This window comes from Neomonachus schauinslandi, chromosome 2 (genome assembly GCF_002201575.2).
Source record: "Neomonachus schauinslandi chromosome 2, ASM220157v2, whole genome shotgun sequence".
Lineage (NCBI taxonomy): Eukaryota > Metazoa > Chordata > Mammalia > Carnivora > Phocidae > Neomonachus > Neomonachus schauinslandi.
In genome coordinates this window covers 138,893,179-138,907,277 of record NC_058404.1, presented here as the reverse complement: position 1 = coordinate 138,907,277, position 14,099 = coordinate 138,893,179, and the positions used below count along the sequence as shown (strand labels likewise).

At 36.4% G+C, this 14,099-nt stretch overlaps 1 protein-coding gene across 2 annotated transcripts in view; it reads left to right on the top strand.

The window, feature by feature from the left end:
- The window catches only part of CFAP299 (cilia and flagella associated protein 299), a 565,740-nt gene that overhangs the window by 232,243 nt on the left and 319,398 nt on the right, over positions 1-14,099 (top strand). Inside the window, exon 4 of one of the 2 annotated variants that reach the window (XM_044912690.1) lies at positions 13,558-13,605. The exons of the other annotated variant lie outside the window; for it this stretch is intronic. Coding sequence (XP_044768625.1) covers positions 13,558-13,605 — 48 coding nt within the window. The remainder of the gene's footprint in view (positions 1-13,557; positions 13,606-14,099) is intronic. 2 annotated transcript variants of the gene reach the window in all.

The following is a 14,099-nucleotide window of genomic DNA, read 5'->3' as shown; positions in this document are numbered from 1 at the left end:
AATTTAGACTTGCTCTGTGGTGAAGATAATAGGCTCTGGAGTGAGATTTTTAGATTCGTAGTTGAGCTCCAATAGTTACTAGTTGGAGCACTTTGGGAAAATAATATGCCCTTTCTGGGCCTGTTTCCCAAGCTTTGGAATGACGGTAACAATGGCTCCCACTCGTTGACTTATGGAATGCTTTGAATGAGATGGAGTATGTGATGTGTTTAGTATGCTGTCTGTACTTAGTGAGTGCTTAATAAATATTAGTCATTTCTAAGATTTACACGAGATTGTTGTAGAAAGTAGCCTTTTCAGATGGTTGATGAGAAGAACCACTAGGAAAAACTTAAAATGTTCTATTATTTTTAGTGTACAGATGAAAAAAATGAGACTCAAAGAGGTGACAGCTTATTATAACCATCTCAATTATCTAAATAATATATTTAAATCATGAATCAGGTTAAGGTTCTAATCTCAGTATTTTCTCATGTGGCATTATTTAATGTGGAAAATTTGTGCTACTACGATTTATTTTTGCTTAAATTTTAAGTTTATGTGGTTTGGATATAGTTACTAAAATTTTTCATTTGATGAATTTTTCATGATAGAAAACACACCATGTTTTGTGCATTTTGAAGTGTAAGTGATATGAATAAATAAACAATAAATAATGTTGGAGTTTGAGGACATTATGTATGACTTCTCTGTTCCTCACTTAAATTTGGAACTGATTGAGAGAAGATTCTAAAGTGAGATAGAATGAGAAAATGACATTGATTCTCAAAGAGAAAAATCTATACCAGAAGAGCACTGATGATGCAGAATATGTAAATTAAAACAACAATGAGACAAAATTTTTGCTTCTCAAATTGGACATGTATATGATAATAACTGTTGTTTAGTGTTGAAGTCAGAGGTGATCACATATCACTATGGATAGTAGCATTTTGGCAACACATGGTTATAAATAGAAAATACATCCTTTAACCAGTTATAGGAATTATTTTTAAGGAAATATTTAAGTATGTGATTAAGGAATTTGCTATTGGACTATTTATCAGTGCATTGTTTGTTTTTAGGTTAATACTATATTATTCCTGCTATATAGATACAGATACACAGATTTTTTAAAAGATTTTATTTACTTATTTGAGAGAGAGAGAGACAGTGCATGAGAAGGGGGAGAGGTAGAGAGAGAGGGAGAGGGACAAGCAGACTCTCTGAGACTCCCCACTGAGCTGGGAGCCCAACATGGGGCTCAATCCCAGGACCCCAAGATCATGACCTGAGCAGAAGGCAGATGCTTAACCGATTGAGCCGCCCAGGTACCCCTATATATATATTTTTATTTTAATTCCTATATAGTTAACATGCAGTCTTATATTAGTTTCAGGTATATAACATAATGATTCAGCAATTCTATACATTACCGAGTGCTTGTCATGATAAGTGCATTCTTTAATCCCCATCACCTATTTCACCCATCTATCCACCTCCCCTCTAGTGACCATCAGTTTGTTTTCTGTAGTTAAGAGTCTGTTTTCTGGTTTGTCTCTCTCTCTCTTTTTTTTTTTTCTTTGTTTGCTTGTTTGGTTTCTTAAATTCCACACATGAGTGAAATCATATGGTATTTGCCTTTCTCTGACCAACTTATTTCATTTAGCATTATACACTCTAGATTCATCCATGTTGTTGAAAATGTCAATATTTCATTCTTTTTTAAGGTTGAGTAATATTCCATTATATATTTTATATACCACTTCTTCTTTATCCATCCATCTATCAGTGAACACTTGGACTGCTTCCATAACTTGGCTATTGTAAATAATGCTGCAATGAACATAGGGGTGCATTTATCACTTTGAATTAGTGTTTTGATATTCTTTGGTTAAATATCCAGTAGGGCGCTTGCTAGACCATAGGTAAGTATATTTTTAATTTTTTAAGAAACCTCCATACTTTTTTTCATAGTAGCTGCACCAGTTTGCATTCCCACCAATGGTACATAAGGATTCATTATTCTCCACATCCTTGCCAACACTTGTTTCTTGTATTTTTGATTTTAGCCATTCTGATAGGTGTGAGTTGATATCTCATTGTGGTTTTGATTTGCATTTCCCTGTTGATGAGTGATGTTGAGCATCTTTTCATGTGTCTGTTGGCCATCTGTATGTCTTCTTTAGAAAAAGATCTGTTCATCTCTTCTGCTTATTTTTTAATTGGATTATTCATTTTTTTGGTGTTGAGTTGTATACTTTTTTATATTTTTGGATACTACACTTTTTCAGATATGACATTTACAAATATTTTCTCCAATTCAGTAGGTTGTCTTTCAGTTTTATTGTTTCCTCTGCTGTGCAGAAGCTTTTTATTTTGATGTAGTCCTACTAGTTTATTTTTGCTCCTGTTCTCTTTGCCTCAAGAGACATATCTAGAAAATTGTTGCTACAACTGATGTCAGAGAAATTACTGCCTGTGCTGTCTTCTAGGATTTTAATGGTTTCAGGTCTCACATTTAGGTCCTTAATCCATTTTGAGTTTACTTTTGTGTATGGTGTAAGAAAGTTGACCAGTTTCATTCATTGCATGTAGCTCTCCAGTTTTCCCAGCATCATTTGTTGAAGAGACTTGTTTTTTTCCCCACTGTATGTTCTTGCCTTCTTTGTCAAAGATTAATTGACCATATAGTTGTGGGTTTATTTCTGGGTTTTCTGTTCTGTTCCATTGATCTATGTGTCTATTTTTGCACCAGTACCATACTGTTTTGATTACTTCAGCTTTGTGGTATAGCTTGGAATCTGGGATTGTGATACCTACAGTTTTGTTCTTGTTTTTCAAGATTGCTTTGGCTATTCAGGGTCTTTTGTGGTTCTGTTCAAATTTTAGGATTATTTGTTCCAGCTCTGTGAAAAATGCTATTGGTATTTTGATAAGGATTGCATTGAATTTGTAGATCGCTTCAGGTAGTATGTTCATTTTAGCAATATTTGTTCTTCCAGTATGTTAGCATGGAATATCTTTCCATTTCTTTGTGTCATCTTCAGTTTCTTTCTTCAGTGTTTTATAGTTTTCAGAATACAGATCATTCACTCCCTTTGTTCAAATTTTTTCTAGGTATTTTATTATTTTTGGTGTGCTTGTAAGTAGGACTGTGTTCTTAATTTCTCTTTCTACTGCTTCATTATTAATGTATAGAAATGCAACAGATTTTTGTATATTGATTTTGTATCATATAACCTTACTGAATTTGTTTATTAGTTCTAGTAGTTTTTTAGTGCAGTCTTTAAGGTTTTCTGTGTATAGTATCATGTCATCTGCAAATAGTAAAAGTTTTACTTCCTTACCAATTTTGATGCCTTTTATTTATTTTTCTTGTCTGATTGCTATGGCTAGGACTTCCAATACTATGTTGAATAAGAGTGGTGAGCATGGACATCCTTCCCTTGTTCCTGATCTTAGGGGAAAAAACTCTCAAGTTTTCACCATTGACTATGATATTACCCTGGATTTTTTGTATATGGCCTTTATTATGTTGAGGTATGTTTCCTCCAAACCTACTTGATTGAAGATTTTAATTATGAATGGATATTATCCTTTGTCATGCTTTTTCTCCATATATTGAAATGATCATTTTTTTTCTTCCTCTTGTTGATATGATGTATCAAGTTTACTGATTTGTGAATATTGAACCAGCCTTTCATCCTGGGAAAAATTCCATTTGATCATGGTGAATGATTTTTTTTTTCATGTATTGTTGGATTTGGTTTGCTAATATTTTGTTGAGGATTTTTACATCTATGTTCATCAGAGATATTGGCCTATAGTTCTCTTTTTTTTTTGGTAGTGTCATTATCTGGTCATTATCATGAGGGTGATTCTGGCCTCATAAAATGAAATTGGAAGCTCTCCTTCCTCTCGTGTTTATTGGAATAGTTTGAAAAGAATACATATTAACTCTTCTTCAAATGTTTGGTAGAATTCACCTATGGAGCCGTGAACTCCTGGACTGGACTTTTGTTTTTTGGGAGGTTTTTTTTTTTTTTCCACTGATTCAATTACATTGCTGGCAATCAGTCTATTCAAATTTTCTTTTCTTCCAGATTTAGTATTGGGAGGTTATATGTTTGTAGGAATTTATCCATTTCTTCTAGGTTGTCCAATGTGTTGGCATATAAGTTTTCATAATATCTTTTTATAATCCTTTGTATTTCTGTAATATCTTCTTATAATCCTTTGTAATTCTGTGGCATTGGTTGTTATTTCTCCTCTTTAATTTCTGATTTTGTTTATTTGCATTCCCTCTCCAGCACACACACACACACACACACACACACACACACACAGCTTTTTTTTTTTCCCCCTTTGGGTAACTGGCTAAAAGTTATCAATTTTGTTCTTTTCAAAGAACCAGCTCCTGGTTTCATTGATCTGTTCTATTGGTTTTTTGTTTTGTTTTGTTTGTTTGTTTTAGTTTCTATTTTGTTTATTTCTGCTCTAATCTTTATTATTTTTTTCCTTCTAACCAGTTTGGGGTTTTGTTTGTTCTTTTTCTAGCTCCTTTAGGTGTGAGGTTAGATTGTTTATTTGAGATTTTTTGTTTCTTGAGGTACACCTGTATTGCTATAAACTTCCCTCTCAGAATCTCTTTTTCTGCATCCCAGTGATTTTGGGCCATTATGTTTTCATTTTCATTTGTCTCCATGTATTTTTTTTTATTTCCTCTTTGATTTCTTGGTTGATTCACATTGTTTAGTAGCATGTTATTTAACCTCCATGTACTTATGTACATGGAAGTTAAAAAATCACAGATTTTTTCTTGTGCGTGATTTCTACTTCATAGTGTTGTGGTAGGAAAAATTGCATGGTGTGACAGTCTTTTTTAATTTTTTGAGTCTTGTTTTATGGCCTAATATGTGATCTGTTCTGGAGTATGTTCTATGTGTACTTGAAAAGAATGTGTATTCTGCTGTTTTAGGATGGAATGTTCTGAATATATCTGTTAGATCCATCTGGTCCAATGTGTCATTCAAAGCCACTGCTTCCTTGTTGATTTTCTATTTGGATGATCTGTCCATCAATGTAAGTGGGGTGTTAATGTCCCCTACTATTATTGTATTACTGTTGATTACTTCTTTTATGTTTATTATTAGCTACTTTATATATATGAGTGCTCCCATGTTGGGTGCATATTTATAATTGTTATCACTTCTTGTTGGATTGTCCATTATTATCATATAGTATCCTTCTTTGTCCCTTATTACAGTCCTTGTTTTTAAGTCTATTTTGTCTGTTGTAAGTATTGGTACCCTGGCTTTCTTTTTGCATCCATTTGCATGATAAATGCTTTTCTATCCCTTCACTTTCAATCTGCATATGTCTGAAATGAGTCTCTTGTAGGCAGCATATAGACGAATCTTCTTTTTTATGCATTGTCACCCTATGTCTTTTGATTAGAGCATCCAAATACATTCAAAATAATTACTGATAGGTCTGTACTGATTGTCATTTTTTTACTTGTTTTATGGTTGTTTTTGTAGTTTTTCTTTTTTCCATTCTCCTCTTGTTCTCTACTTTCATGGTTTGCTGGTTTCCTTTAGTGATATATTTGAATTCCTTTCTTTATCTTTTTTTTTCATATCTAGTACTGGTTTTTGACTTGTGATTACCATTAGATTTATGTATAACATGTTATGCATATAGCAGTCTATATTAAGTTGGTTGCTTAAGTTCGAACCCATTCTTTACTCCTCTCTCTACAGTGTGTTAGGTATATGGTGTCATGATTTGCATCCTTTTATTTTGTGAATTCCTTGACTAATTTTTATAGATATATTTAATTTTACTGTCTTTGTGTGCTTCCTACTTTTCTTATTCCCCCTTATGGTCTTTCCTTTCCACTGAAAGTTTCCCTTTTAACATTTCTTGTATGACTGGTTTTAGTGGTAATGAATTCCTTTCACTTTTGTTTGTCTGGGAAACTCTTTTATCTCTCTTATTCTGAATGATAACCTTGCTGGATAGAGTATTCTTGGTTGCAGGTATTTTTCTTCCAGCACTTTGGATATATGATGCCACTCCCTTCTGGCATGCAAAGTGTGTGCTAAAAAATTCACTTGATAGCCTTATGAGGTTTCCCGTGTATGTAACTGTGCTCTTTTCTCTTGTTGCTTTTAAAATTCTCTCTTTATCACTACTTTTTTTGCCATTTTAATTACTGTGTGTCTTGGTGTGGACCTCCTTGGTTGATTTTGTTGGGGGCATTCTCTGCCACCTCAATGTGGATTTCTCTTTCTTTCCCCAGATTTGGAAAATTTTCACCTCTTTTTTCTTCAAAGAAATACTCTGCCCTCTTTTCTCTCTCATCTCTTTCTGGGATCCTCATAATGTGCATGTCATTACACTTCATGGTTTTGCTGAATTCCCTAAGTCTATTTTAATTTATTATTTTCTCTCTCCTGTTTATCTTGATTGCTTTCCATTACTCTGTCCTCTAGGTCACTCATTCTGCTACCTCTAGCCTATGTTTATTCCCCCTACTGTATTTTTAATTTCATTTATTGAGTTCTTCATTTCTGATTTCTTTTAAAAAGATTTTATTTATTTATTTGACACAGAAAGAAAGAGAACACAAGCGGGGGAGGGGGGTGGCAAAGGGAGAGGGAGAACCAGGCTCCCCACCGAGCAGGGAGCCCAATGTGGGGCTTGATCCCTGGACCCTGGGATCATGACTTGAGCTGAAGGTAGACACTTAACCAACTGAGCCACCCAGGCACCTCCATTTCTGATTGTTTTTTATGTTTTCTGTCTCTTTGTTGAGGATTTCACTGAGGTCTTCCATTCTTTTCTCAAGTTCACTGAGTATTTTTATGACCATTAGTTTAAATTCTGCATCAGGCATATTACTTATCTATGTTTCATTTAGCTATCTTGCTGTGATTTTGTCCTCTTCTTTCATTTGGTACATATTCCTCTATCTCCTCATTTTGTTTAGCTCTCTGTTTGTGTCTATATGTTAGGAAAGTCAACTATGTCCCCTACTCTTGAAAGAAGTGGCCTTATGAAGAAGAGGTTCTATACTGCCCTGCAGTGCAATGTCCCCTGCTCACCAGAACCTGGCACTTCAGGGGTGCCTCCTGTGTGTGTTGCTTGTGCCCTGCTGTTGTGGCTGAGCCTCTTTTGCCTTCAGTCTAGTCATACTTAATGGCTCTCTTTGTCTGTTATGGGCGGGGTTTGATCCTTGTGTTTTTAGTGTGCCAGTGTGGGGTTACCTTGGCTTGAATTGAGTCAGACCAGGCATTTGCCAGAAATACAGTAGCCCCCAACTACAGGGAGCTTTTCCTATGATGTTCCCTGAAAAGATTTTATTACTAGGCAGAGCCTGCAGTCAGACCAGATATCTGCCCCCAGCCCACTACTAAGACCATAGTCAGACTGGTGTGTGTGCTTATCTTCCCCCGCCCTAGGGCAGGAGTCACTTTGGAGTGGTGCTGTCCCCTGTTGGGGCTGCTTGCACACTCCCAGGCTTGTGGCAGTGCTTGGATAGGCTCTAGCCAAGGGTGTATTGGAGGGGGCAGGTCTACAGAAGAGGGCAGGGAGTAGGGGCACTATGTGAGCAAGGTTTACATAAGTCTCTGTGGGAGTGGACTTAGAGCAGCTTTAGAAAGCTTCTGTTACAGGGCAGTCCACAGAAGCCTGTGGCAGGGCACACTGTTCCAGCAGGGCTCATGCCAGTCCACTGTGGGAGGGGACCTGCAGCCACCAGGGAAACCTTCTGCCCAGGCTAAGATGGAGGAGACATCTCTACAGACATATCCATATCTGTAGAAGAGCAGCAGGGGCAGGGAGCACTGTTAGCAAGCTAGGTGGAGAGTGTTTGTGTTACACTGGTTCCCTAAGGTTGGGGGTGGGGGAGGGAAATGGTGCCCGCCAGCTCTTTTGTTCTTGGAGAAGTCTCCCAAAGATCCTTTCCTCTCCAGCACAGGCTCTGAGATTAGTGAAGAAATCTTGGTCCTGTATGCTCCAGGAATTTTTCAAACTGCTGCTTCTATGCTATATCTCCATGTAGCTGTTTGTCCTGTTGTCTCTTTAAGGGCATAGACTCAGTTCCCTATCACCCACCTTGCTCTCCCAGAGCTGAGCCTGCTGTTTTTAAAGTTCCAGGTGTTAAGTCACACTGGTTGTGGTTGGCCCCTCTGGTTTTGAAAGCCAGATGTGGGGATTTGTCTTTCCAGTACAGGTTCCCGTGACTGGGGTGCCTGGTATGGGGTCTGCTCCTCTTTCTTTTCTGAACCTGAGGCATTCCTCCCTCCCATGGACAGTTCCATGGTTTGTTTAGCTCTGGACCTGTCTCTGCCCTCTAGACCCTCTTCTATGTGGCTTCTTCTCTACATTTAGCTGTGGTGAGTCTGTTCTTTGGGTCATTTTCTGGGTTATTTACACTGATGTGGTTTTTATCTAGTTATATCCATAAGATGAGGTGAGCTTAGGGACCTCCTCCTCCACCATCTTCACTGGAAGTCTCAGTACATTGTTTTTTAATTTAGAAAAAAATGATAGTGCCCTAAATTTCAACAGTTGAGAATTGCTTAAATAATGAATCAGCCATATGATGAAATATTATATAACTATTAATGAAGTTTCAGGAAAATACACAATGGCTTAAAAATGCTGTCAATATATAATTAAAGAATAAAAAGCCCCATCTATCTTGTTACATTACCTAGGAAGGCTATTCATAAAAGTCTGATTATCTCCAGGTGGTGGAATTATGGGGACTTAATTTGTTTTTCTTTATTTCTTTGTGTGTGTGTGTGTGTTTTTTTAAGATTTTATTTATTTATTTGAGAGAGAGAGAATGAGAGACAGAGAGCATGAGAGGGAGGAGGGTCAGAGGGAGAAGCAGGCTCCCTGCCGAGCAGGGAGCCCTATGCGGGACTCGATCCCGGGACTCCAGGATCATGACCTGAGCCGAAGGCAGTCGCTTAACCAACTGAGCCACCCAGGTGCCCTGTGTGTGTTTTTTTTTTTTTCAAAATTTATTGCTGTGTTACTTGGTGTGGTCACAAAAATAAAATGATCACTGCAAAAGGAGCATGTGTGTAAAATTACAAAAATTTAGGGGGCACCTGGGTGGCTCAGTTGTTAGGCGTCTGCCTTCTGTTCGGGTCATGATCCCAGGATCCTGGGATCGAGCCCCGCATCGGGCTCCTTGCTCAGTGGGGAGCCTGCTTCTCCCTCTCCCACTCCCCCTGCTTATGTTCCCTCTCTAGCTGTGTCTCTCTCTGTCAAATAAATAAATAAAATCTTTTAAAAAAAATTTAGAGATTTAAACCAAGGATTTCACTTGTTGAAACCATTGTCCTCATCCTCAGCAGACTTAATTCAAGGGTTTGTCCTAGAGAAGCGAGGACTCAATCTAAAGAAAAAATAATAGTGTCAGACACATGATCTTAGAAGGGCTTATATTTCAAAAAAAGCTGGATTTTTGCAGGGAGGAAATATCATTTGAGTGTCAAAGGCTAATAGCTTGAGGGACTCAGGGCATATGTAGAAAATGATAAAGTGGAGGTAAATGCGGGCTGATGCACTTTCTTCTGCCCGATAATACAACAAAAGTTCGGCCAGCTGACAGTAGGAGAAGAATTGCAAGTGAATTTGACTAGCCAACACAGCTGGGTCCCTGGGAAACAGTCCAGTGCTCCACCCTCTGGGCACAGCTTGACATATGGCAGTAGCAAGTCAGGATGATTGAAACTCAGTACATGTTTTAGGAAATTTTAGGGTAAAACGATCTTTACCTAGCTTCCCAAAGTATAACCTGGGTTGTAAGCCTCGTGGAAATGCTTCTTGTCCAGCATGGTACCTGGTAGTAGCAAAGAGTAGATGGGGGGCTTGATGAGGTGGTATGAGGGCAGACCCTGAAGACTTAAAGGACTCTTTAATTCATCATTTGGAGGAAACAATGAGCTGGGTGGGATTGGCAACTGGAAAGCAAAGAGGAACACCCATGTTTCAAGGTGAATGCAAGGACAGCACTCAAAAAAGCAGACTATGAATTGTACAAAATTATGAATTGTGTATCACATAGAAAGGCCAGATAGGTAGATGTCAATGACTTTGGCTTGTATACCTGTCCCCCGAAGTCTCAGCAGTGATATCAGAATGAAAATTTTCACCTTAGGAGGATGAGGAGAATGAGGATGAGGAGAATTCTGAGCCAACCAAATACTTCCCTCAGAGAAATGTTTAAACTAGAAAAAAAATAACTGCGTTTATTTTACATTGGTAAGATCACATATTTTGCCACCAGTGAAAATGGGGGGCTCACAAGGTAAATTCAGTTATAGAGAAGATTTTTAAAAGCTACATTTTTCATGTCTGAGTCATGTAAAATTCATACCTCAATTAAAAGAGACATGTTTGTCCATAATTCTACTTGAGGTCATGTTAAAATAATTTATTCATATTTTAGAAAGTGGGAGTTAGATGATTTTCATTGAAGAGATACTTCTCTGCAAATATATTTCCTATTGAACATTTACTTTTCCACCAAATGCTTAATAAGCATGTCTGTGACTTCACTTACCAAAGGTAAAAGGTGGCCTAAAGGGAGGAGAAGGAAAATACCAACATGGTTTTCCTAAAGTGTTTTCATAATAATCGTTTTTCCTTAAACATGAAGTTACACTGATATATCTTACTCTGAATACAGACTGGAAAACTGAAAAACTAGATTGTATAGCCAACAGGAAATAACATTATGAAATACTTCTACTGACATTACTACATCACCTTTTAAGTAAAAGAAATAGAAACAAATGTCAGGAATGTGTTTTCAAGAATGAGCTTTTTACTTGTGGTATTTTATTCTGGCTCTAAATATAACCTGCAAATGAAAAGAAAACATTTGTTTTTATAACAAAATAGTTTGTTACCTACTTGATAGTGTATCATAACTTCCTTTTTTTTTTCTTTCTTGGATCTTTTTATTTAGAAATAATTTCAAACTAAAAAAAGACATAAGAATAATACTGAGAACACCTGTATACCCTTTACCCAGATTCATGTGTTGTTAGTTATCTTTTTTAATGGTACTTTTCAAATTTTTCAGCATACTGAGTACTGAAACAAAAGTTAGTCAGGCTACATTGTTTTGTGTGTTTTATAGGCAGCATCCCTGTTTACCATGGTTTTCAGGGAAGGACAGATTCTGCCAGTCCACAGAACTCCCCTTAGGGCAGTGGGGGCCAGATCATCTTTCTTTTGTAATCCTAAGAAGGGCCACTCCACTTGTTGAAAGAAGAGTCAAGGAAGCTCCCAACTATTCTAGCTAATGAATAAACCAAAAATGATAAACAAATGAATGTGTAAGCAAATAAGTCTTAATGGTATATATTTCAAAAGTGTGAGTTTCATTCTTTAACCTGTTTCTTCTGGAACTAACAGTATCTTATAAATCTTTCCAAAATATATATATGTATAATATATATATTTATATATGATATATAGCCATTGCTATGGTGATGGTATAATGTTATAGAGAGATGTAGAAGTATAAATACACCTGTAAATAGAATTACAGGTATAGATTTAAAAATGCTTTCCTGTATTTTGCCTAATGGGATTATACTATATGCACTCTTCTGCAGCTTGCTCTTTCCACATAACAATATACCTGAACTAGCTTGTGGTATTAATTCATGTAGCCTGCCTCGGCCTTTTTAAAAGTAATATAATATTGCATTTATGGATATGCCATAATTGTTTAACCCATATCCTAAGCATTTTTTTTTCCCTTTTGCTGTTATAAAAGTAACAAACAAACATTTGCCATGTATATCCATTTCTTATCTGAGGTCTCCTGTAAAATAAATTTCTAGCAGGGTTATTTGTGCATGTAAATTGTGATAATGATTGTTAAATAATTTTTATAATCAGAGTTTGAAATTTCTTGTCGTTGGCACGTAGTGTATTCAGTAAATGTTTGTAGAAGGAGGAAGGAAAGGAGAAAAAAAGGGAAGGGAGTCAGGCAGGCCGATTTTGGGGGACAGTCTCCTTTACTTTTACTTAAGTGAGAGAACAGGATCCTCCCAGTGAAGGTTGTGGTAGCCTTTACTTACCGATTTTCTATTGTGCTTTTGAGTCTTTTTGTTTCTGTACTTTAAAAAATATTGTGAGTTTTTGTATCTTTCAGAGGACAGCTTCAATGTTGTAGAAGGTTATAACAAATATCAGAAAGAATATAACAAATAGAATGTTAAATATTTTTATCATATGGTTCTGTCATATCCTCAACTTTTTTTTAAACTTTTTTTCAGTCTGTCTGTCTCCTCAGATAGATACTAAGCAAGGAGGACCATAAGAATAGAGACCATGCCTGTCTCTACTTTACAAAGATGTCTGGGTGCTCAGCATTTGTTAAAAGCAAAAAGTGAAGGGACAGAATTAGCAAGAGTGTGACAGACAGAGATAGAAAAATAGACCTAGAGAAAGAGATAGGGAGACAGCCAGAGGGACAGAGATCAAGATACAGAAAGTAAGGAAGAGAAGGAGGGATGGAGAGAGGGGAGGAAGGAAGGGAACAAGGTTAGAACTGTAAATATAGGAGATATACGTAAAAATGAATGGTGAGAAAGGGAAAAAGGCACCAAGCTACAAGAATCTCAGTATTTTCTGAGTTCAGAATCAGAGAAACATTGGATCATTTTCCAGAAGACCAAAATTGATGTCCATAGCTAGGCCTCTGACTGCAGGGTAAAAACTATGAGGGTCCAGCATAAGGATTATTTCAAGGCCTTGTCTTGTAATTTAAGTTGTGCAAAGAGAACTGAGCAAGTAGAGGTAAAATACCTACTTTCTATTACCTGATGCTGTGGGAATGGAAATGTAATTACAGTCATGAATCCATCATAGTGAGGGAAGCTTGGAAATTGCGCTGCACTAGCAGCCCATGTAATGTAACAACATAAAAGCGTATGAAGCAGTTTTGCTTATTTTTATTTTAGATTAGAGTGTAATGTAGTGGAGACATTTATAAAACATTTTCTAGCTAAAATTTCTATTTGATCCTATTACATTATAACTGTATCTTTATATTTCTATAGTGTGTGTATATACACACACACACACACACACACACACACATCATACATATGCTTACATAATTACAGTGTATGGAGACACTCACATTAAAGAAATAAACAATCTTATATTTTATACCATTTACAAGTGTTGTTAAACCTAGATAGGAAATAGATTAGTCGATTTATAAGCTTCTTGCTTCTTCTACCTCACTATCTCTCGGTTTCTTCTTTTTTGGGCCATGTGTCTCTTTTCACCAACATTAGGAAGTGAGTTCATGAAAGGACAAGAAATCAAATATTCAGATAAGGTTGTGTGTTTTGTTCATTTTACTCCATCAATATTCTCATACTCATGCATACAGATACTTATGCCCGACTGATGACTAATTCCAGTAATACCAGAGAATGAGATTCAAATTATACTTTAATAGGAGGATTTGTTAACATATGGAACATGATGCCTCACTTGGAGCTCCTCTCAATTTATTGGAAATCAACAGGAGTTTGATGCTGTTCATACCTTGAAGAAGCAACTGGCAGAAAGTAGTACTCATGGAAGTTTCCTGTACAAGTTAGAAAAACATTTTGGCTTCATCCTACAAATACTGCACTCCAAGGCCTATTGCTACTGTTTTCCGAATTACTCACTGGTTTGATGAATGGCAGTTACAAGTAGAGCTTTTATTGCAATGCACAGATGTTGATATTTTCCACAATTTTCTTGGAGTAAATGGAAGGCTTTCATATTGAAAAAATTCATTTCGGATATAATAAAAGAACTTAGATTTCCATTTTTTGAAGATCCATACAACTCCTACATTTTTATTCTTATTTTTAAAAGAAAGTTTATTTAAGGAACCTGCCTTCCTTTGCATTGATAAAAAGCAGATGTTAACTAATGGGATGAAGCCAGAGGTTTAATGAGTAATAATAGAGAGTTAGAAATAGAATAATCATGTTGGAAGTCAGAAATGGGTTAGAATTTTTACAGAAAACTGGATAAAGCTAATGATGTTTGTGTATTTTTGTGTT